The sequence below is a fragment of the Telmatherina bonti genome (assembly GCF_933228915.1).
Source record: "Telmatherina bonti genome assembly, chromosome: 10".
Lineage (NCBI taxonomy): Eukaryota > Metazoa > Chordata > Actinopteri > Atheriniformes > Telmatherinidae > Telmatherina > Telmatherina bonti.
The window spans coordinates 30,908,539-30,933,257 of record NC_136628.1 but is presented as its reverse complement, the minus strand read 5'-3'; the positions used below and the strand labels follow the sequence as shown (position 1 = coordinate 30,933,257).

Genomic DNA, 24,719 nt, shown 5'->3' with positions numbered 1-24,719 from the left:
ATTTTAAAGTTGGAAAGCTGTATTTTTTTTCAGTGCCCTGAAAAAAATATTTTCTGTATTTCAATTACAAAAAAGAAGCATCTTTGTAAAGAATTTTTCTGATAGCATTCCAAAAAATACTTAGACTTGTTTAACACTGCTACCTATACAAATCTATCAATAATTATTTTTAAAAGAATAGTGGGGAAAAAAAACTAATTTTTTTTGTTTTTTATGTCTTGTCCAGCATTTAAGCAAGCAGAATGGTCTGGATTCTGTGTTCTGCTGAGCAAATTTACTTTGCCAAGGGGAGCATTACTAGTATGATGACCCCTTGATTTTCTGGACTCTTATTTTATATCTTTATTTATTTTGTATAATTGTAATAGAGTTTATACTGCTGGACCAGACTGGAGAAGATAGGAGCGACCGCAAGACAGAGGGAAAGAGAAAATACCTCAGAGAGAGAGAGGAAAAAAGAGACTAATTCCACTTTTTATGTTTGTGTATTTCTGCAAAATGTGTGTAGGAATTCTACTTTTATTGAAATGTTTTCACTAGGTTTGATCATTTTATGTACATAAATACTCCTAAACCCATGTGATCAGAATAATAATATAAGCTATTTATAAGTACAATAAGGTTTTTTTAAAATATAAAATGGAGTTTGTGGTGATTCAGTACTTATTTCCACAAATATTTTAGGATTCGTTCGTCTATGACAGAATAATTTCGTTCCTTTGCTTGATGGCTATTCTACAAGGACTGCAATTCCCATAATGCACTTGGCGCGGCGCGCTTCCGGTCCTGCGCCGTTTCTGGAGCGGATTGGAACCCGGAGTCAGGACTCGATAAATGAAGGGTGTTTTGCAGAAAAGGTAACGCGAATCTTCATAAATGTCGTTGAGTTTTTCATTAAATGCTGACGCAGTTTCGTAGTAAATGTGCATACTGTTTTATCGCCACACTCCGGCTTTTCCCGGGCCGCCTCCACTGCTCCCTAGCTGGCGTTAAAAAGCATCGACTCCGGTTTAGGGGTTTGCTTCTCCGGTCCATCCGCCATGCCGACTGTTCTTTGTTACATTATATCGTAAAGAGGAGCCGCTCAGATCGGAGTTAAAACCCGGCTACAGTTTGGGAACGACTCAAATCCTGGATCCCATTTCTTACCCGGTCTTCAGTCGTGAATATGTACGCTCCAGCTGTTTCAGTCGCACTACAGAAAGCAGAAGCAACTATTACTGTCACAACACACTTGTGTGTTGTCCAGAAAGCAAAGCTGATGCATTCACGTACATCTGTAGAACATCACATTAATTCTGTAAGGAGGCTCCCAAGTTCAGTTACATTCTAATACATTCTTACAAGTTGTTCCTTTATTAGAAAATAACGTGAAAAATCAGCTTGACATGAATCTGCCGTCATGTTTCCTCATATACGGCTGACACTAAATACTCTTTTGCTTTTCTAGGTTTTAATAATGGCTGAAGAGATGCCAGATGAGTTCATCTGTAAGTATGAATCCAGACATTCCTGTGCTGTAAGTCAGTGTGTGAGACAGGACTGATGACAAAGATTTAAAGATATATTGTGTTTATTTGTACAACACTCATTGGTATGTTCAGGGTTATTAATTGTACTTTTTTTCTTTTTTGTAATTCTATACTAAACATAGAAAGTAAGGACATTTGTGTTTGGTTTACTGTTTCTTGATTTCAATAATACCAAATGTGTATCATAAGTTAACAGAAAGCATGATTAGTCAACTTTACAACAAAATATTACTAGTAAGGATTATGTATTTGTGGAATGAGCAACAGGTAAATGCACCTAACCCTTAAGCACAGCTAGATCTGTGCTGTCATCTTGATAGTTTTTCTCTAAAGTTATTGCCTTTTCTTTGTTTTCTTGTATTGATTTTAAATTATGCTTCTTATTTTCTAATGTTTTATTGTCTCTGTAAAGCACTTTAAATTGCCCTGTTGTTCAATTATGCGGTATAAATAAGCTTGTATGCCTGGCACCTGATTGCTTCCTCATTGATAGATCTACTGTATTAACATTCTGCAGCCATTGGTGATCAGATATCTACAGAAGTGAAGCCTTAACTCTATTCTCCAGGACAGGGTGGACTGAACTGAACTTTTGTAGGATCTTCTTGGACACACTAAATGTTGCAGAGTGACCAACACAACCTTGCTAGTTGGCTATGAACAAGTTCTGGTTGAGGAAGGGGATGTCATCCTGCAGCAAAATATGACCACTTTGAGGAGGTGCTGCTAGACCAGGGATCATCTACTTCAGTTCTTGAGGGGGCGATGTCATGCTGGTATTGAATATTTCCCTCCTACAGCACACCTGATTCAAATAAAATGGCTCTCCAACAACTTGTAATATGTACAAGTCTCTTAATGACCCATTGATTTGAATCTGGCGTGTTGCTGCAGGGAAACATCTTATACCTGCAGGACACCAGCCCTCGAGAACCAGAATTAGCAATCCGTTTGTAGTGACTGTGTAACTTTTCCACATGCTACTGATGTCCTTTACAGTGAAAAATGGAAAAAAAAAAAAGCATTGATATTTGTGTGCATTCTCTCTTTGTGCTTCTTTTTTCTTTTATTGCTGTGGGAGAATGAAATCATCCAATCCACCAAGCAATTCAAAACAAGTCAACAGTACAAGAAAATTGCAGGGTATTTTGCTGGGTTATTGGTGGGAACTATTCACACATTTAGCTCTGTTGTCCACTCCACAGAAACATGATCCTTACAAGTTACATTTCCTTGTAAAGGGGACTAATCAGGTGGTACCAATTGGTATTATTAAAGATAATAAACCTAGTGCAAAATTCCTTACCTTTGGTGTTGAGTTTACTCAGTGTGAGCAAAAAAAGATTAAACATATGTGTTGCGTTTCACAGGGTGTGAGGACTGTGGTCAGTACCATGACTCTGAGTGCCCTGAACTGGGGCCTCTGGTGACCGTCCAGGACTCCTTTGTCCTCAGCCGAGCTCGGTGAGTGTCAGATGTTTGTCATTCATCCACTAGTTTACAGAAAATCCAACCCGTACAAAACAATATGGATAAAAATTCTTTTTTTTTTTTTCTTTCTTTTTTTTTTAACATGCGCTACTGTATGTTGCTTCGACCTGCATCAGGTCATCTCTACCGAACAGCCTGGAAATCAGAGAGGCGGCCAATGGGGAAGAGGGGGTGTTTGTCCTGCGTCGGCTTGTCAAGAGGACCCGGTTTGGACCCTTTGAGGCTAAAAGGGTCTCCATGCTGGAGAAGGAAGGAGCGTTCCCTCTGAAGGTGTAGATTGATGACAGAACACGGTGCATGCGGTGCTTTGTTTTTAATCTGAAACTATGTCATCAGAGGCGGGGGACATTGAGTCCGAGTGGGCTGTGTTCCTTGCCTCTATTGTTGAGGCGGCCAGCTGGAGCTGTGGCCGTGAGGTTGTTTGTGCATGTCATGGGGACAATCCCAGAACTTGTTGGACACCAGCAGTGCGGGATGCCGTCAAGCTGAAGAAGGAGTCCTATTGGGCCTTATTGGCCTGTAGGACTCCGGAGGCAGCTGATGGGTACCGACAGGCTAAACGGCTTGCGGCTTCGGCTGTCGCCAAGGCAAAAACTCGGGCATGGGAGGAGTTCGGTGAGGCGATGGAGAAAGACTTCCGAACAGCTTTGTGGCAATTCTGGTCCATCATCCGGCGGCTCAGGAAGGGGAAGCAGTGCTCCATCAACACTGTGTACAGTGGAGATGGGGAGCTGCTGACCTCAACTCGGGATGTTGGGGGTCGGTAGAGGGAATACTTCGAAGACCTCGTCAATCCTACCAACCCCTTTTCCGATGAGGAAGCAGAGCTGGGGGACTCAGGGGTGGACTCTCCTATCTCTGGGGTTGAAGTTGCTGAGGTGGTCAAAAAGCTACTTGGCGGCAAGGCCCCAGGGGTGGATGAGATCCGCCCGGTGTTCCTTAAGGCTCTGGATGCTGTGGGGCTGTCCTGGCTGACATGCCTCTGCAGCCTCGTGTGGACATCGGGGGCAGTGCCGCTGGATTGGCAGACTTGGGTGGTGGTCCCCCTTTTTAAGAAGGGGGACCGGAGGGTGTGTTCCAATTACAGGGGAATCACACTCAGCCTCCCTGGGAAGGTCTATTCAGGGGTCCTGGAGAGGAGGGTCCGCCGGATAGTCAAGTCTCTGGTTGAAGAGGAGCAGTGTGGTTTCCGTCCTGGTCGCGGAAGAGTTGGCCAGCTCTATACCCTCTTTTGGGTCCTGGAAGGGGCATGGGAGTTTGCCCAACCAGTCTACATGTGCTTTGTGGACCTGGAGAAGGCGTTCGACCGTGTCCCCCGGGGGTTCCTGTGGGGGGTACTCCGGGAGTATGGGGTACCGGACCCCCTTGTACGAGCTGTCCGGTCCCTGTACGACAGGTGTCAGAGCTTGGTCCGCATTGCCGGTATTAAGTCGAATTCGTTTCCGGTGAGGGTTGGACTCTGCCAAGGCTGCCCTTTATCACCGATTCTGTTCATAGCTTATATGGACAGAATTTCTAGGTGCAGCCGAGGTGTTGAGGGGATTCGGCTTGGTGGCCTCAGGATTGGGTCCCTGCTTTTTGTAGATGACGTGGTCCTGTTGGCTTCATCTGGTCGTGATCTCCAGCTCTCACTTGAGTGATTCGCTGCCGAGTGTGAAGTGGCTGGGATGAGAATCAGCACCTCAAAATCTGAGACCATGGTCCTCAGCCACAATAGGGTGGATTGCCCTCTCCGGGTTGGGAGTGAGGTCCTGCCTCAAGTGGAGGAGTTTCAATATCTTGTGGTCTTGTTCATGAGTGAGGGAAGGATGGAGCGTGAGATCGACAGACGGATCGGTGCAGCGTCTGCAGTAATGCAGACTCTGCGCCAGTCTGTCGTGGTGAAGAAGGAGCTGAGCCAGAAGGCGAAGCTCTCGATTTACCAGTCAATCTACATTTCTACCCTCACCTATGGTCATGAGCTGTGGGTCGTGACCGAAAGAACGAGATCTCGTATACAGGGGGCTGAAATAAGTTTCCTCCGCAGGGTGGCTGGGCTCTCCCTTAGAGATAGGGTGAGGAGCTCGGTCATCCGGGAGGGGTTCAGAGTAGAGCCGCTGCTCCTCCGCATCGAGAGGAACCAGTTGAGGTGGCTCGGGCATCTGGTCAGGATGCCTCCTGGACGCCTCCCTGGTGAGGTGTTCCAGGCACGTCCCTCTGGGAGGAGACCCCGGGGGAGACCCAGGACATGCTGGAGGGATTATATCTCTCGGCTGGCCTGGGAACACCTTGGGATCCCCCCCGCAGAGTTGGCAAATGTGGCTGGGGAGAGGGAAGTCTGGGCTTCCCTGCTTAGACTGCTGCCCCCGCGACCCGACCGCGGATAAGTGGCGGAGAATGGATAGATGGATGGCGATGTCATCAATAACTTCCACCTTTCTCCTGCGTTGATCCATCTATATCTGACGGGCAGATCTTCCAGAAAGACGGCATCGTGGTGTGTTTTGACTGCAGCAGTGAGGAGGATTGCAACTGGATGATGCTGGTCCGGCCTGCCACCGACCACAAACACCAGAATCTGACGGCGTATCAGCAGGATGATGATGTTTACTTCAACACCTCACAGGTTCCTTCATCCACCTTAAACATGTCAGGGCTAGCCTCGTTTATTTTTAGCATAACATTCTTCTGCTTTTGTGTGTTTCCAAGGATTTGCTGCCGGGAACCGAGCTGAGAGTCTGGTATGGAGCTTTCTATGCCAAGAAGATGGAAAAACCTGTTCTGAAGCCTCCTCTCCAACAAACACTGCATCCACCAGGTGGATTTACTGAGACATAACTGCACAGATGCAGTGGGGGAGCGCCATGACAGCAGTTGTAATTCTGCTCTTTTTGTTTGTTTTTTTTGTCTTTTATTCAGATGCAGCATCTTTATGTACAAAAATTGAGACTTCAGAGATTAGTAGACCTTTCATACCCCCAGTGGCTGAAGACGACAGTACAGGTAACACAGTACAATTCCTCCATTACATCCAGTTTGTGTAGCCTGGATATTATCAACTCATTAATGCGCTAAGTAAATGTAATTTCTGTTTTCTTTTCTTTTTTTTTTCTCGTGCTCTGATCATCTATCATATCTCTGTTGATCACAGGCAACATGCTGAGTCACCTCAGTGAGGTGAAGACTGTAGCTGAGCTTCCCATCGACCAGCTTCTGCCTCCAGGGGTCCTGGTTGGACCTGATGTTGAGGAGAGGCGCCTCCCTGCAGCTCAGCCCGGCCTTAAGAGGAGTCAGAGTCGAGGGAGGAGAGCCAGGGGGCGCAGGCTCGGAGCTACACTTGCCATAAGCAAAAATAAAGGTGAGAAAACAAAAATCCCAACAGAGAAACACAACACACACCAACACGTAGAAGAGGTACACATAGATTATTTTGGTTCTTGGATATGTGTTGTTGCATCTAGCAGGCGTCTCCTTGAAGGTGAGTGTATCCTAAACATGCTATTTTCACCATGTTTAATGGTGTTAAGATTCATAGACTTTTACTTTATATAATCTGAAGGTCTTGTGTGTGTGTGTGTGTGTGTGTGTGTGTGTGTGTGTGTGTGTGTGTGTGTGTGTGTGTGTTGACATGATGATGGCAAAGAAAAAAATGTCAAATTTAACCTAAAAAACTCTGTTTATGTACTTTACACAAAAACTGAAAATTGTGATAAATAACCAATAATACAATTTATAAAACTGTATCCTGTTTTATTGTCATTTTAATCTGTTAACCTGTAGACGTGCACACAAGAATCAGCCCCAAAACGCACCATCATTTAAACCATAAATCCAAAATCAGTCACAAAAAAATCTACTTATTTATGATGTTAAAATGTTAAAGATGTATTTATTTAGTTATATTTTTTTTAGGGGATCCTTGATCCTGGTCCTTGAAGGCCAATGTCCTGCAGGTTTTCAGTGTCTCCCTGCTCCAACACACCAACTCAAATCAAGCTAATGTGCAGAGCTTGACATCAGGATATCAGGAGAGCCCTGTTGTTACTGAAGACATGGCCGCACTCACACTAGATATCTGTTACTTTCAACAAAACAAGACTAAATAAGAAGCAGGTACACCGTTCAGACACTATTATTCATAATGGTTTGGGACAAAGCTACCTTGTCACAGACGCTCAGGCCGACACCCACCTACCTGAAGCAGTCGCAGACTGTTCTATTCCCACATTTGTCTGCCAGGCAAATCACCTGTCGGTGCCAGAATTGTTGGGGATGCACACGTAATAGTTTTGTTACTGAGATACAGTTACAGGAGGGGAACGTACCATAATATCTGCCATGTTAGCTGGGGGGTAGTGCCACACAGATGTCATAGTTTTCCTATGGTTAAATGGCCGGATGATGTCGCATTCCTGCAGTGACGTCACCTGTGTGACCCACTGAATGCGGCATTGCTCCAGAATATGATGTATGTTTCTGTCGGTTTCAAATGTGGGAAATCTCCGACACCACTTATGTTATGTTCTGGGACTCCACTGCCCTGGAACATAACATCCAGTTGCAGCTGGAAATTTTCATTAAGATACAGCAGGTTTTTACCAGTTGTCATTTTATAAATGATTTGCTACCAGCGCAGCAACCTGCGGGAATGAAATAGGGCGGCTCAATTATGACAAAAGTTATAATTACGATTTTTTTTGACGAAACTGAGATCTCGATTGTTTAACACGATTATCCAGTATTTTTAAACACCGCTGCACGTTGTGGTGTTCTTGACTCAGTGTCGTGCATTATAACCATTTAATGCACGTTTCCGAGTCGTTTAATCCGCTTTTACCATTTATATAGGAACTATTTTATGTTGGACTCAATGTACGTTTTATGCCAAACAACCGCTGTCAGGCTGCAGCGCGTCTTTTTCATTCACCTGTTAAGACAGCTGATCTGAACCAGCTGATCAACGCGTTGCTATGGTAACGCCCCGTAACGGAGGGATATTACAGTGATTTGACTAACTGAATTACGTGTGCGTTTATACGAAAATAATGCAGCCAATTGTCACTGACAATGGTATAAACTATGTTTAGGTGAACTTCCACAACCTACTGCAGTTATTCTACATTGACCTGCAGCCGGAGCCGACTGAGACTGTCCGCCTGGGAGTGCTTTAGGACGGGAGAGGCTCCCGCTGCTCCTTCCTGACAGTAACTGCAGAACAATATGTGCCTTCAAGTCAGTCGCCAAAACACCAGAAAAGTCTGTAATAACTCCATGTTGCTTTAACAAAAAAAGCCGCCATATTTAGCGAGAAAGTCTCCAAGTTGGCAACAGTGACTGAATGAAACCAAAGGGAGGAGTTTACAGCACAGCGCTGCAATGCCAGAGACACTCGAAATGGACACCAGTAACGTAGCAGATGGCAGTATTCGCAGCAATAACAAAGAGGCAGGAAGAGTTTTTTTTTGTTTTTTTTTTAAAGATCAGCATGGGCTCCGAATTTTGTTTCTTGTTGCTGAATTTACGTAGATTTCTGTTTGACTGGATTCTTGATGCATACAGATGTGAAGTCCCTGGCGGAGACCTCGCAGCCGGTGACCTCAGCAGCAGCAGTACCAACAGAAAGCAGCAGTCTGATGAGCATCCCGGAGAGCTCAACCATCCCGAAGAGGCACAAACCGCGCGAGCACAAGAGGGTTTACCGCTGTTCCCTCTGCAACAAGGTCTTCCAGAACAGCAGCAACCTCAACAGACACATCCGATCGCACGGTATGTGAAGAAAAGGGACTTTCGGCTTTCCAAGCGGTCTCCGTCAGATCAAATAGAGCTTTAAAAAGTTAAAGACGAGTATGTGTGATATTTAAGAACCCCTCATGTATCCTTCCAGGGGATAAGCTGTTCAAGTGTGATGAATGTGACAAGTTATTCAGTCGCAAGGAAAGCCTAAAGCAGCACATCTCTTACAAACACAGCAAGAATGTGGTAAGTCGCACTCAACACTGTTGCTTCAAAGTTTCTTTTACTTTCAGCTTGTTAATGTTTCTGTGATTCTCATGTGCTCCCAACAGCCTGACCAAGAGTACAAATATAAATGCAACACCTGCGAGAAATCCTTTCGCCTGGAAAATGCCTTAAAGTTCCACAATTGCCGGACAGGTGCGCTCCTCTTTTCTGTTTGTTTTTTTCCACATTTTCGCCACATCTGATCCCTTTTGTCTTTATTCCTTCCGTCTCCAGACGACAAGACGTTCCAGTGCGACATCTGCTCGCGATTCTTCTCCACCAACAGCAACCTCTCCAAGCATAAGAAGAAGCACGGCGAGAAGCTGTACTCCTGTGAAATCTGCAATAAAATGTTCTACCGCAAAGACGTGATGCAGGAGCACCACAGGAGGCACAGTGTGGGTGAGTGAGGGAGACCTATGAGGGCAGGAGGCTTTGTTTAGATCCAGTCCTCGAGGGCTGTAATCCTGCAGGTTCTCCATGTGTCCCTGCTCCAACACACCTGATAGATTAATCAATCGTTTTGTTGAACTTCATAGGGTGTTGGACCTAGGGCTGGGCGATATATCGAATATACTCGAGATATTGTGGCTAGTCCCCTGTGCGATATAGAAAATGCCTATATTCGTCATATTCGAGTATCCTGTTGTTTTTAGCTGTGGGCGGGGTTTTCTCACTCCTCCTCTCCTCGAGAGAGTTAAAGCAAGCGCATCTAGTTACGTACATAACGTGAGCTACGTGCTACGTCATAAGAGGCAGCGTGTAGCCACTGTTGCCAACTTGGCGACTCTCTCGCTAAATCTGGCAACTTTCTTTGTGAAAAGCGACTAGCAACAAATCTAGCGACTTTTACTGGAGTTATTGGAGACTTTCCTGGTGTTTTGGCGACTGATTTTAAAGTTATTGTCAGAACGAGAGTCTCTCCCCGTCCTAAAGCACTCAGTCGCTCCGGCTGCAGCTGCAGCCAGTCAGAGGAGCAGAGAGGACACCTGCACGACTGCACCTACAGTCACAATGAACAGCCAAATCCGCCACTGATCCCGCTCTGGATTACAGAGTGGGATGTTAATTGCAAAGTTTATCACGTCACGCAAAAATAATTAATTCTATTTGATTACATTCACAGCCTCTGTCACTTACTCACCTCATCCACTGTGTGTGTGTGCTAAATATTTATCTAGCTCGTCATGTCTCTAGAAAGTACAGAAAGGAGTGGGAATCAAACCCTGAATTAAAAGCTGTCTGAAGCCGTTTATTGGAGACGATACGAGGACATTCTGCCTGTAATATAAGTCTGATTTCTATGCTAAACTCTGCGATTAAAAAAAAATACACGACAACTCAAAGACGTATCCATAAAGCAAAGCCTTATAATAGTTCATCATTTGAAAAGTCCCCCCTAGAGCACGTATTTTCATACGTTGCATTTATTACATCATGCAAAGTCACTTTATTTTGTTTTAAAATGACATGTTTCTGCCACGGCTTTAACTGTTCAATAAATACGGTTTTGATCAGTTTGCTTCGTTACAATTTCATCCTTTTGGCATGAATGTTTAAAATCAGCATATCTTAATGCAGTATGAACAATTATGTTTTAATGTAGTAACAAAATCATCTTGCTGATGTGATTGTATGCACCAAAGCATTAATTTAAGGTTAAGGTAAATATTGAGATATATATCGTATATCGTGACATGCCATAAAAATATTGGGATATTACTAAAAGGTCTCATCGCCCAGCCCTAGGCTGACCCACTAGCTTTGGACACCAGGGAATCATTCCACTCAACACACACATTCACATTCTGGACACCAATTTTCATTTGCTGCATTGTAAAAATAAAAAGCTAAATTTAGACGAAAAAAAAAAAAAAAAAGACTGAAATCTAGACTTTTTGATGAAAACAAACTAAAATGCAGTGTGGGACAAAACACTGTTGCTCCGAGGTCCAGCGGTTTCTGATCTTCACATCTAGTGGTTTTGGTCAATCAAAATTCAACAATCTCCATGTGTCATCAATCACTAGTCATGAGATTTTCATTTCTGCTGCAACACAGAACCATACAAACCTTAAAATGGCTACAACAATTATGTGTAAGTGGCCAAACGAACAACACAAAGGAAACAGTCAACTAGGGATTTTTTATGTCAATCCAGTTTGGTATATAAACAAGATGTAAAACCTGTAATCTGCCCACTCATATTATAAGGGTCATTAGGGACCTTAGCACCTATGTATATGATGCAAAAGAAGTGGGTATTGAGTAGACGGGTTATCAGTCTGCTGCAACAGACACAGATGACCATTTAGGTTTACACCACAAGCTGATTTAGAGTCATTGATGAACCAAACATTGGACTGCAGGTAGGAAGCTGGAACACAAAGAAACTCAACTACTTTAGATGGTAACTCAGGGACAATCTGTACCAGGGAATAAAACATATTGCAGCACATTTTATGTGCATTTCAGTTATTAGTCTCCGTCAGAGCAAACGCAGACAAACATGTCGGCGCCACAGCAACTGCAAAGATAAAACGACGAGCAAATAAAGCACTGAATGATTTCAAAAGACCCACCGTTGTGAGAAGCAGATCCCAACTGATAGAGGTGTGACAGAGACAAAACATTTAATATATTCATGCATCTTTTTTGCATGATTTGAATTAATTGCAGCTTATAGCTGAAATTATTCTTGATGTAGGCAGACTACATCTGATGACTCCACATCAGCACAAGCAGAGAGAGAGCATGCTAACTCAGTGCAGTTTGTGCATTTTCTCAGCATGTTTCAAAGCAGGTGGAAAACAAGTACATTATGCACAATTCAAGATTGCCCAGCTCAGCTAAGATTAATTCACAGATAAATAAGTCAAAAATGGACACTTAAGGAGGGAAGGAGCACATTGGAAAGTGGCCCATTCAATTCAGTAACTCAAAGTCTAACATTACTCACAATTATCAGGCATATAAACAGTACTGCTGGAGTTTGACCCCTTTCACAGCAGCGAAGATGTTCTGGTTAAAATGTTGTGTTCCTTAGCCAGTTCTAAATTTGTTTAATCAGAGTGAGAGCTGGATCCCAGCTGAGTAACCATGGTAACTAGTGCTGGTGAGCAGGCCAGCGCTGGGCCAGGCTGACTGTTTCAAGCCACGTCTCAAAGAGAGACTCCCAGCAGAGTGTTAATTCCACACTCACATCATGTCATAAAATAAGAAATCTATTAAATTCACATCACAGCATTTTAATAGTTTCTAAACAATTTTTTTTTTTAATTTACAAAACACACTCAACAAGCTACAACAAGTAAATTCTTCTGATTGCAAATGTTTCTTTTTCACAGTAGATAGACGTTGTGACTTCATCCACACATCAGTAAGAAATATATCTCATCTCAGTGAACAAAGTGACACTTTAAGCTAATGTTTCTCAGTTCCGGTCTGAATGAAATAAATGGCTCGTAAACAGGCTGCAAAGAACTTGATGAGGAAGTTCATTAATCTGAATCTGGTGTTTTAAATTAGGGTTGCCTCTAAAACATGCAGGGGAGGGGGTCCTGCAGAAACACGAGAAAACACTGCTTTAAGGGAAATTAGTGGGCACTGTCTTCTCCATATTTGTCCAAGGCACCTGGTGGGGGGTTGTTTATGTTGACACACAAAGAAAAGGTCCCACTGATCATCACCAGTAACAGTAGTCAGGGTCTTTGTGATGCATGGCTACATTATTAAATGTTAAGTTTGTCCCGTGTCAGCAGCAGCAGAATGATGGTCTGGCCACTGTGTTGTTTTTAACTAATTGAAATTAAGAAAAATTTTTGAAGAAAAACAGTTTTGTTCTTTTTTTTGTTTGTTTTTATTCTGCAAAAATCAGCAATATCAAACAATTGTGAGAATCGTAATTTAGATTGAATTGGGACCCAAAAAAATCAGAATCGAATCGGGACAAAGGCGTATCGCCGCAGCCCTAATACCAGGAGTGTCCAAGTCCAGTCCTTCAGATCTATTGTCCTGCAACTTTTAGATGCAACCCTTCTCCTCCTACGCACTTAAATCAGATAAACATCCCGTTACCAGGCCTCTGCAGAGCTGAATGGGATGTGGAGATCAGTCCTCACAACCTAAAATGGATTTTATACATTTGTCTTCCTTGTTTCTACAAATCATGACACTTCCTAACAATATATTTAATGTCTTGTTCTTCTCCATATGCAGTACAAATAGATGGCAGCACTACTCGGACTGAACATCACAATATCACACGCAGACATTACATGACTTACCAGCAAATTACCAACAATGCACCCAGTTTGAGCTGCCTCACCTGACTGGAAAGATCATCGATATTTAAGTAAAAGAGAAATAGGAATAAAAATTAAAAACATAACTACACTGTTTTATCTGTATGATCTGATTAACAGAAATCTTATCATTTATTTTCATGACTCTGTGATTGACAGGAGCGAAAGCTTTTGAGGCATCAATAAAACACAGAAGAGCTGATGAGTTTTGGACTCTTTAGTTATTTATAATCTTGATAAGGGCATGAATGCAGAAATCCGATTATCAAATAGGTGATGGGTAGACATTTAATTACACGTCAACTCTTTTTGTTCAGGACCAAAACACTTGAAGAAAGAGGAGCTGGAGGCCAACGGAGAGGAAGGGACTAAATACAGGAAGGAGCCATCACCCTGTCCCATCTGTGGCAAGGTAAGCTCTTGATCCCTGATGCTGGTGGCAGCAGGTCAGAAACCTCCTCGTAAATCCAAGTGGGCGTCTGCAAGCACTTTATCTGCGATGTGGACGTGTGTGTGTGTGTGTGTGTGTGTGTGCAGGTGTTCTCCTGCAGGAGTAACATGAACAAGCATCTGTTGACTCACGGTGACAAGAAGTACACCTGCGAGATCTGCGGCCGGAAGTTCTTCCGTGTGGACGTTCTTAGAGATCACATTCACGTCCATTTCAAGGTGAAGCTGCAACGTTTCTCCATGTTTGTCTGTTGAGATATTTGCTGTTCAGTCATTGTGAGGACAACAAAGTCCAGGACTTAAAGGCAGGGAAACTGCAGCACACAGACACATGTAACTCTATCATCAATGCCACCACAGCGTCAAGTAAAAAAAAAAAAAATGTTTGGCATCCTCCGGAGACCTCCGTCATCAGTTTTATCAGCCTCATTTGGCTCTTTTGGTTCCAGGACATCGCCTTAATGGATGAGCAGGAGAGAGAGGGCTTCATTAAGAAAATCGGCATCTCAGCAGAAGAAAGCGATGAAACGGATGAAGACGAAGAGGAGGACGATCCCGAGCACCACAAATTCAACTGCAAGAAGTGTCAAGTAAGCGTTGTGCTGACAGCCAGGGAGAATGCACACATTTAATCCTAGTTGATAAGATACTTTGTTGTTCACTTGTCTGGAAAAAAAGAACTGAGAAAAATAGGCAGGAAATGCGTTCAAGGCAGATATGAACCACTTTTTGATGTGATAAATATTATACATTTACTCTAGAACAGCCCTTTAAAAAGATTTCCCTTTTTTTCAAGTTGTCATTTGCAAAGGGCAAAGAGTATCTGAAGCACATCATGGAGCAACACAAGGAGAAAGGCTACGGCTGCGGCATCTGCAACCGACGCTTTGCGCTGAAGGCCACTTACAACGCTCACCTGGTCATCCACAGAGAGCAGCTGCCCGACCCCGCCGTGCAGAAGTAAGACAGCATGCGGTGTGGCTGCCTTTAAAGTGGAACTATTATGTTCATTCCAGGCTAATTTATTTTTATTTCTGAGACCAGAAGGGCTGGGATTGATGGAGTTATTGTCACAAATCACTTTATTTACTTCAGACCGACCCTCTCCGTAGGCTGTCAGATCAGCCTGCGGGCAAAACGAGTGGAATGAGACTCTTCCGCATTAAGCCCCGCCTCCCGCCACTGCACTACATCGGGAGCGCGCACCATAACTGCTTTCGCCGTCATTGTAACGTCTCATAAACAGAAGGATTAGGCTAATATGAACTCAATAAAAAAAACAAAATACAATGTCAACACATAGCATACAGCCCTACATGTTGGAACCTGAATCAGACCCTGAAAACGAAGTGGAAAACAGCAACCCACAGCAACGAATGCAGCAGGATGTGTCTCTTTGGTAAACTCACCAGCCATCGTTGGAAATAACTTTATCCCACGTTTTCCACCCGCCTGATGTATTTGTACATGCCCTTGTTAACCAGTAGAAGGTAACCAATCACCGAACCTTATCCCCCGGGACGTCACAAGGATTTCCAAGTAGAAAAAACTCTCTAAAACGTCGCGTTTTTCGACGCCATGGAAACCGAACGGCGCGAGTGCTGGAACTCAAACTCAAACATGTGTTTAGGTGATAAAAAACAGTGCCGTTCAAATGTCTGATGAGGATTCAACACTGTAGAAAGCTTAGAAAACTTTAAATAACAGAATAGCACCCCTTTAAGCTCTGTGTCATGAGGTACGTGCAGCACAGGTTGCACGTCGTAGGAAGCACCACTTCCAACATGTAGTATGCCAAAGTCACAGGGAGAAACTGCTAAAAGACTCCACCAAGCGCTGATAATCAAACAAAACAAACAGCTTCCGCTCATCTCACTGCTTCAAGCAGAAGTACTTCCTCTTCATGTTGTGTACGATGTTGGTGTTTACTTCTTTTTGCATCCTTATGGTATTTCTGGTGAGTTTGGTGCCTGTCCCTCAATTCTCCCCATTCTGACCATCAAGATGAGTCATTGGGATGCTGAGATAGTAATCTGCATATTGTCTTCTTACAGCATTTGTAAAACTGTTCACTTTCTTTTTGTTTTTATTATTTTTATTTCATGAGTAGAATCTTTAAAGTAAGAACACATTAATAACAATAAGATTAAATGTGGTCCAAGAAGCAAAAAGGAGCACTAATCTAAAAAAGGCAAAAGCCGACAAATGAAACAAAAACAATACCACGCTTTTAGTAAATATATTTAAAATAATAGTACAAACTGCAGGCAGTGTGTAAGTAACATATAATTACCACTAAAAAGTACAAAATCCAGATATTTGACAATAGTTCCCATTTAAAAAATGAATAGATAAATAAAACGCATGCCTAAAAAGAGATCACTGCTCATTAATGTGCACGTATGTCATTATGTTGGATATTGCATTTCAGACAGACAGAAAAATCATCAAGAAGGTTAAATGCTACTTCAATCAAAATCAATCAAAACTTGATTTATAAAGCACTTTCATAAACCACAAGGTATCCAAAGTGCTGTACAGGTTAATAAAATAAATCAACATTAATATCCTGAATAAAAAACAGTTGAACAGACAATATATGACAAACAAAAATGTAAATGGTCTCATCTGAACAGAAACATTAGTTCTCTCCTGTTCTGTGCTGAAGGTACATCCATCCATGTGAAATCTGTGGCCGAATCTTCAACAGTATCGGGAACCTGGAAAGACACAAGATCATCCACACTGGTGAGCACACTGAAACACTGAAGTAGGTGTGAACTTGCTTTTAAAAAAGCACAAAACTTCAACAAAATGAAGGAAAAACTCCAAATGTCACCCATCTTTTATTATGACTGATGAAAACTTAACAATGCTGCCTCACCTGTAATCATCCAGGCGTGAAGAGCCACGGCTGTGATAAATGTGGCAAATCATTTGCAAGGAAGGACATGCTGAAGGAGCACCTCAGGGTTCATGATGACAACCGGGACTACCTGTGTGCAGAGTGCGGGAAAGGTCTGGTTCCTCTTGCAGCATCCATCTTTTTTTATCTCACAGTTTAACTGGCTCAGTGAAAGCTGAAGGAGGTGGCTTTTAAAGCGTTGTTACTGATGGTTTCCTCTGCAGGCATGAAGACCAAACACGCTCTGAGGCACCACATGAAGCTGCACAAAGGCATCAAAGAGTACGAGTGTAAAGAATGCAATCGCAAGTTTGCCCAGAAAGTCAACATGTTGAAACATTACAAGAGACATACGGGTGAGTTATTCACAAAAGAGGCGAGGTCGTGCACTTCAAGTGTTCTGCTAGTAAATCTTAGAGGTTATTTATTTGTTTTCTGGTCATACACTTTTATTTAAGAAGAGGTCGACATTAATTTATGCAGCTGTTTGTAAATCTTCCTCTTTGTTCTCATCGTGCCTGCAGGTATAAAGGACTTCATGTGTGAACTGTGTGGAAAAACCTTCAGTGAGAGGACGACGCTAGAGACGCACAAACTTATACACACAGGTGAATATTAATACTAAGTAATATTAAGTCATCACCACAGCAGGTTGGTGCAGAGTACTTCATTTATAATGATGGTACAAGCCTATTTTCACTGCTTCTCTATAGTTTGAGCAATTATTTATTAATTGAAGATATATTTAATTGAAACCAAGCTAATGTTGCTCCATATTGTAGGTTTAATCCAAGCTGTCTATAAACTCTATAACCCCATCTTTGCATTACATTCCTAACATAAATAGTAAGGTTTATCAACCAACAGTTATTTAACAAAAAATACTTTTATTAAAGCTACAATGGAGCAAATCAGTCTGATTTGCTAAATGTTGGAAAAGCTTTTGCTAGCAAGTAAACAGACTTACAGATATAACTTCTATAGGATCTCACTATTTACTACAGTTACCATTAGATTAGATGCCAACTTCACATTTTTAGGCTTTATTTGATTTGCACCACAACAATGTCATTTAAATCACATCAAGTCAAACTTTATTCATAGAGCATTTTCGTATAGATGGGTTTCAATTTTATACTTTAGGTGTGTTCAGATCAAACGCGTTTTGAGCGTTTTTGACGCTCGATAGTGGTCACTAAACTGCCCAAAACGCTCCCAACGCTCCTGCCGCGTCTGCCGCTGTGTCTGGAGCGAGCGGCAGAAAAGAGAGGAGGGAGGCGGCGCTTTCCTTCCGGTCAGTTTTAATGATGGCGGATTCAGTAGAGATATGGCATGGTTATATTTAATAAATAAAGCTAGAGGACGTTGTCATCGGGCAGTTAGTCAGTGTTAATGCAACAAGAGCCGCACTCAGCAGAGAGCCGCCGCCGCCCCCAAACAAAGCGTTGCTAGGCAACGTATCCTGCTACGTTACCAAATCTGTAACATTCAGGTTTTTTTTTAGCAAGGAATGGTTATCCTAAATATTGCACGGAGTAATCGCATCTCAGTCCCGTGTCTGGGCTCACCACAGGAATCCTCCAGGAGCTGCGAGCTGATCGCTCTGATTGGTTGACTCCCCGCGTCGAGCGGCCAAAGTTCAGCTTTGTCCATCTCTGGCTCTTGACGCACGTTCCGCGCGGAACGCGCGTCGAGCTTAAAAAACTTCTTCAATTTTCGGCGCGTTCGCTGACGTCCAAAACGCGTCGCGAGAAAGCTCGACGCCCCCTTACCCCGCCTCCCTTTAGACTTTACAGTGAAACCTGCCGCTCTTGACGCTCAAAACGCGTTTGGTCTGAGCACACCGTTAGACACACACACACACACACGCAGCCGAAACACACAACCCCACCCTTTCCCCTAACCCTGTACAACAAAATATAAAACTACCTTCAGGTTTCTGTCTCTGTATCTGGCTTGACACTGCTGCAAGGAGGTTATATGTAGCAGATCCATCCACATCAGGAGCCGCCCCAAGATTAAACACAAGAGATATAGTCACAGGAAATGTCCGGGGCAAGCCAGGACCCACCCCACAGTCACAAGGCTGCAGTGCACAACCCCAACCAGCAACCTCGACCCCGCAGACCAACCTGGTGTAGCCCCTGACACAGAGGATCCCCATGACTAAAACACTGTAGCTTAAAAGTTCAAAATAAAAAAGACCTCTTAGGGCATTTTATAGACAAATCCATTTGAGCCAATCCTTTGTTATCAGATCAGTATTCATACAAGCCAACTGATAAACAACTAGAAAAGCACTGAAGGAGCGCAAATCTCTGCCAAGGCCTTTAAAAAGCTCCTGAATCCAAACAGTGATCCGGATCACCACCACATTTAAATCAGTACTTCCTTTTCACATTTCCAACAACTCCTGAAAGTTTAATGAAAATCTGTGCTCAACTTTTTGAGTTATCTTAATCACAAACAAACAGACAAAAGTTGGATAAAACATAACCTCCTGAACTGAATCTTGACATGAGCATGCACACTGTGGCCTGCGGCAGTGGAAACTTCTTTTAACAAGAAGGAAAAACCTCCAGTATAACCCAGTTCAGGGACGTCAGCCATCTGCCTCCACCAGTTGGGATGGAGAGGACAGGAAAGACATACTTCTGTGTGTCAAGTCGACTTAAAACAAGCCTCTGAGCTGTGTTTTATGCTTTGCATCTTTTTGTAAAAAGCAATTTTTCACCTAAATGTTCAGCACAGTTCTTCTTTGCTGCAGTGGGGAAGACGTGGACGTGTTTGACGTGTGACAAGAAGTACCTGACAGAATACATGCTGCAAAAGCACGTGCACCTGACACACGAGAAGGTGGAAGCGCAGTCGTGTCACCTCTGCGGGACCAAAGTGTCCACCCGCGCCTCCATGAACCGACACCTGCGACGCAAACACCCCGAGGTGAGTCTGGACCGGCCTGCAGGGAAGCGATTACACCACTCTGGTCCGACCTGTTATTCTGTCCTCCATCCAGGACCTGCTGACGTAATTCCCCCTTTTATCCTGTAGGTGGTGTCTGTGAGGATTGATGAGTTTGATGATCTTCAGGAAAATTCGACAATCAATAATTCGTCTATCAGTATTGTGCAGGTAAAACGAACCTTCTTCATTTTGAAGGATTCATGCTACAGCTCATTTTAAGTTGGTTTTATTTGCAACAATTCAGCAAAATGGAGGTTGTTTTTCAGCACAGATCAAAGTTTTGACTTGTTTTTTCTGCAAACCAATATTTTAATATCAAGTCAAGTCTAGTTTCTAAATGCTGCCTTAAACAGGAGTCATCTTAGCTGAGTGCTCTCCACAATGCCACCCACGTATTGGGTTTCTCTTAAGCAGATTAGAGGCTCTGCTGGCTCCAGATTTTTATAAATATATGGGCCAGACTTCAAATTTACAGTGTCTTTATGCCAACAGCCAACCCTGACCCTGGAAAAAGACGGCATGTCGCAGGACCGGCCCGCACGGCCTTCCCGGCAGTCCAAGAAGAAGCAGAGGGTTCCAGCTGAGCCAGAGCTCTCAGAGTCTGAAGACTACGCCGATTTCACTGAACCAAGGCACGAACCCTTGCCTGAATACAACACTGTTGTTGTTGGTGATGAGATGGAGACGAGTTCTGCTGTGCAGAGCATCCAGCAGGTACATACACAGCTTTCACAACACATCATGCACTGTTTGGTAAAATGTCTCATCTCCTTAAAACAAAAAAAAAAAAACAAGAAAAGCATATATGAAATGATTTATTAATAGTAGGTTGTCTTTTTTTGTTTTTTTTATTTAAGTGAACTTCAGCTAACGCTGTGCTTTCTGGGGAACCAAATACCCCCCAGCAGCTGGCAAATGGCATGTAGAACAAAAGAAGACAAATATAAGATGGCATTATAGAGTCACTCTTTAGGCACACCTAGTAGCAGGTTGGACTCCTTTTTGCTTTCAGAAGTTCCTTAGTTCTTATCCTGCGACGGACTAGCGAGCTATCCAGGGTGTATCCTGCCGTTCTGACTGCTGGGATAGGCTCCAGCTTCCCCGCAAACCTTCATTGGACTAAGCGGTTAGGGTGATGAATGTATGACTGAAGTTCTTTAGTTCTTTGTTTACATTCATCAAGGTATTGTAAACATTCCTCAGAGATTTTTATCCTTATTGACATGAAGCATCACACAGTTTCTGCAGATCCACGATGAGCATCTCCCGGTCCACATCCCAAAGCTGCTTTGTTGGATTGGGATCTGGGGCCTCATTTATGAAGCTGTCGCACACACAAAACCCGGCATACGGCAATTATAGTCAACTTTTGGGATTGAAAAAAACACCACTTGGCGGTAAAATGTCCCTACCTCCAAGCCAACTCTGACCCTGGCTGGAGAAACGGGAAACAGTGACACCAAAGGCAGAAAACAAAACTAAAGAAATAGTGTGAAATTTAAGACAAATATGCAGAATGTTGTACATTAACAGCATCTGCCAAAAAAAAAAGAAAAAAGAAAATGCATTTTGATATTGTTCCTCCACCACGTAAAACGTTTACCACTAAAATGCTTTCTGAAACAAAGCAGTTCTATGTGTTAAAAAAGTCATTTCACACAGTTAATAAGTCGTACAGAAGCTGCCATAAAGGTCCAAATGAATAATTGCATTTAAATGACGTGGTCGCCCATCATTAGGCTGATCAGGGTGTTTCCCCGACCTGCAGATGTACAAAACATGAAGTGATAGTTGGATATAAAATGTGTAAAGGCAGTGGCTTATCTGTCCCTGTTGGTGAACATGGCGCATTAAGACTCTGGAGTCGAGCCGGCACCTTCCAAAGGGAAGCGACTGAAGAGCTCACTTCTTTTCCCAACCCAGAGCTCAGAACAGAACCATGTGCGCTACAACCAGACACGCCGTGGTGTAGCGGCCATCAGGCTGATGAGGTGCAGCTGGAGGTGCCTCGATGCACAGGATGAAACCTGTTGTACAGACAGTGGAGACGTTACATAACGTGTCACATTCACCTGCGACAAGCGCTGCTGCAGGTGAACGCTGGTGAAGCGCTGACGTTCAGTCATCCGACCTGAATGATTGTGTTGTAAATCATCCTGTCATGTTGGAACCAAATGCTGCAGCTCCTAGATGCCAACGAACTGTGTGGAGTCAAATGTAATTGATTTGTCTGCTGCTGCGGTTTCAGGTGGTGGTTCTGACGGACCCCAGCAATCCCACAGCCCCCTCCCCGAACAGCTCGGTGGGGCTGACCAACATCACCATGACGCCAATCAACAGCCACGCCCCCACCCAGTTCACAAGCCTGCAACCTGTAGCTGTGGGCCACTTGACGACCAGCGAGCGGCCCCTCACTCTAGACAACTCCATCCTCACCGTCACTTTCGACACGGTCAGTGGCTCTGCTCTGCTCCACAACCGACCCCCAGAACTCGTCCCTGAAACAGTGGGTCCTACCAGTGGCACAGCACCCCAGTCTGTCGCCCATTTCATCAACCTCACCACTCTAGTCAACCCCATGAGCCACCAGCTGGAGACCCCGACTCTGGCGTGGAGGCCCCTACCAGCTGCTGACAGCAACCAGGTCACCGCAGTGGTGGAAGGCGCTCAGGGGGAGGGTCAGGAGGCTCAGAGCCAGGGTCCGGAGCCAGGGCGGAGCAGCCAGAGCCAGCCACCCACACCACAGCAGCAGAGCAGCTCAGCACAGCAGATGTTCAGCTACTGAGGGGTGCAGGTCACCTCGCACTCAGACGTTGTAACATAGTAGAGTAGATTTTTATCAGACTGTACAAAGTTACGATCATCATCACCCAGATGCCTCTCCTGTCCCACGGAAGCCAATTCTTCTTTCCTTTCTTTTATACTGAACAAGAAAAAATGGCTGCTAAAACTTTTATTTAAATTTCTGACATACCACCGACAGTCCAAACCAAAGCAACACATCAAATAATCCAATGCCTTACCAGCCTTTACAGCATGTGTGTTTTTTTTAAAGTTAAATCTGTAATCTGTAAAGACAGAAATGTGCCAACCTGAAGGTGAACTTTGTGCACTGATGAAATGTTACTTTAAATCATTTAAGCTGTATTTATTGTTTATCTGAAATAAGGAACATCCTTTTTTTTTTTTTTTTTTTTTTTTACTGTTATTTTCCAACAAAATGCCTCTGTTTTTTCTCTATTTGTCTGTGTTTTGGGGGGAAAAATGGGTTGTTTATTTAAAAATTAAAAAGGAGAGATTGTCACAAATCTAAAATTCTCCACGTCTGCCAGTTTTTGAAGTATAAGATGAGAAGAGACGAAGTTTTCCTGTATGTACATGTAGATTCTCGGTCATCATAAACGCTTGGATAGTCAACTGGATTTGGTGATAAAAGATGTTTTTCCTCTTCAGCAGGTGTTCGAACAAGTCGATTGCCTATAAAGCCTTAAAGGAAATTCACACATTAAGGGTTTTTAAAGTCACATGATGTCACTCATTGTCACATGTCAACTGCTTACCTGCTTGGCCAAAGCCTTTTAAAGCTCGATGTGTGAACGGTAGTGAAACCTTTGGGGAAGGAGGCTGCATTGCAGGTGCGAGGAAGGTGGTGATTTCCTTGACATCTCTGTGTACCATGGATCCTCAATCCTGGTCCTTGATGGCTGGTGTCCAACAGGTTTTCCAAGCATCCCTGCTGTAAAACACCTGATTGATTTAGCAGACATGAGTAGAGGTGTGTTCCAGCAAGTACAGCTGGAAAATCTGCAGGACCGGCCCACAAGGACCAGGATTGAGGATCCTTGTAGACCATTTTCTTTTCTCTAAAATTTGTATGGCACTGTCCTCTAAAAAAGGATTGCTAAATCTTCGCCTATAGATCCGCCACTGGTGTGCCATGCATTAATGAAGCTGTTGTTTGGTCTCTCCTATGGAAAGGTCTTCACTGCTCTGCATTTACATGCTGATTAACTTGTGTTTGCGCGTTTTGTCCTTTGGGTGACCCGGCTTCTGAATTAGGATGGTATTTGGTTTGGAGGCAAGGCATGTTTATTTGTAAAGCACAGTTAAACAACAGGATTATTTAGTGTTTTACAGAGATAGAGAAAATTTATAGAGAAAGTAAAAAGCAAAAGACGAAGGATAAAGAAAAAACAGGATCAAGTAAAAATAAAAATTAAAGCTTAAAAGGAAACTGTGCATATTTGGACTTTTAAATAAAAGCTATTCAGATGCAGCTGAGAACATGTGGGTTTATAACCTGGATTAAATAAACCAGGGCCATTCAACTTGGTCCCACCAGACCTGCAGATTTTCAACACATCCCTGCAAAAACACACCTGATTCAAATTAATGATTTGTTCTGCAGAACTTCATCGATTGTTGGATCGATTTAAGTTAGGTCAGATATTTGTAACAGGAATACATTGAAAACCTGAGTGTTTCAGCTGAGCTGAGACTTTCTGGAAGTTGGTTCCAGACATGTGGAGTCTAGAAGCTGAATGCAGCTTCTCCATGTCTAACTGGGAACTGATATAAGACTGGACCCAGATGACCTGCAGGGTCATTATATCCAGGTTCATACTGGGTTACGGAGATCACTGATGTATTTTAGCTCTAAACCATTCAGTCTTGAATGAGCCGCAGACGGACAGGCAGCCAGTGTGCAGATCTCAGCGCTGCCGTTGGTAAATGTGTGAAGTTCAGCGTGTTTCAACATGTTTATGTTAGAAGGAAAAGTGAAGATGTCACCAAGCAAGAGAAAGTTCTGCAGAAACGGCATGAGCACCAGACTTGTTACTTTGTTTTTTTCAAATTAAATTAGCATTTCTTTAATAGATCATAAGCTCTTATGTATCACTAATCAAGCTCATCAATGTTTGAAACAAAAGATGTTTGATCACAAGGTGAGGAAAAGTAGAAAGACCTGATTTGTTATTAGATTAGCCAGACGGGTGAAGTAAAATAAAGAGCCTATTTAGCATTTCAATAAAAGCTTGTCTGTAAAAAAACAAAACAAAACACAGAGATTAAAAGATGTTGAAAGAAACCAGA

The 24,719-nt window shown here is 43.2% G+C and overlaps 1 protein-coding gene across 1 annotated transcript; it reads left to right on the top strand.

The window, feature by feature from the left end:
* Window positions 1–758: 758 nt before the first annotated feature.
* prdm15 (PR domain containing 15) lies at window positions 759–22,410 on the top strand (the record flags this gene model as incomplete). Its single annotated transcript, XM_079247461.1, has 24 exons — window positions 759–857; window positions 1,451–1,490; window positions 2,903–2,996; window positions 3,140–3,293; window positions 5,476–5,628; window positions 5,712–5,820; window positions 5,922–6,005; window positions 6,154–6,360; window positions 8,562–8,768; window positions 8,887–8,981; window positions 9,068–9,155; window positions 9,237–9,404; window positions 13,624–13,718; window positions 13,844–13,975; window positions 14,206–14,346; window positions 14,553–14,716; window positions 16,425–16,504; window positions 16,655–16,774; window positions 16,886–17,017; window positions 17,186–17,269; window positions 19,429–19,604; window positions 19,713–19,793; window positions 20,118–20,339; window positions 21,874–22,410. The coding sequence occupies 24 exons, from the start codon at window positions 759–761 to the stop codon at window positions 22,408–22,410; spliced, it is 3,462 nt and encodes a 1,153-aa protein (XP_079103587.1).
* Between the last annotated feature and the right edge of the window lie 2,309 nt (window positions 22,411–24,719).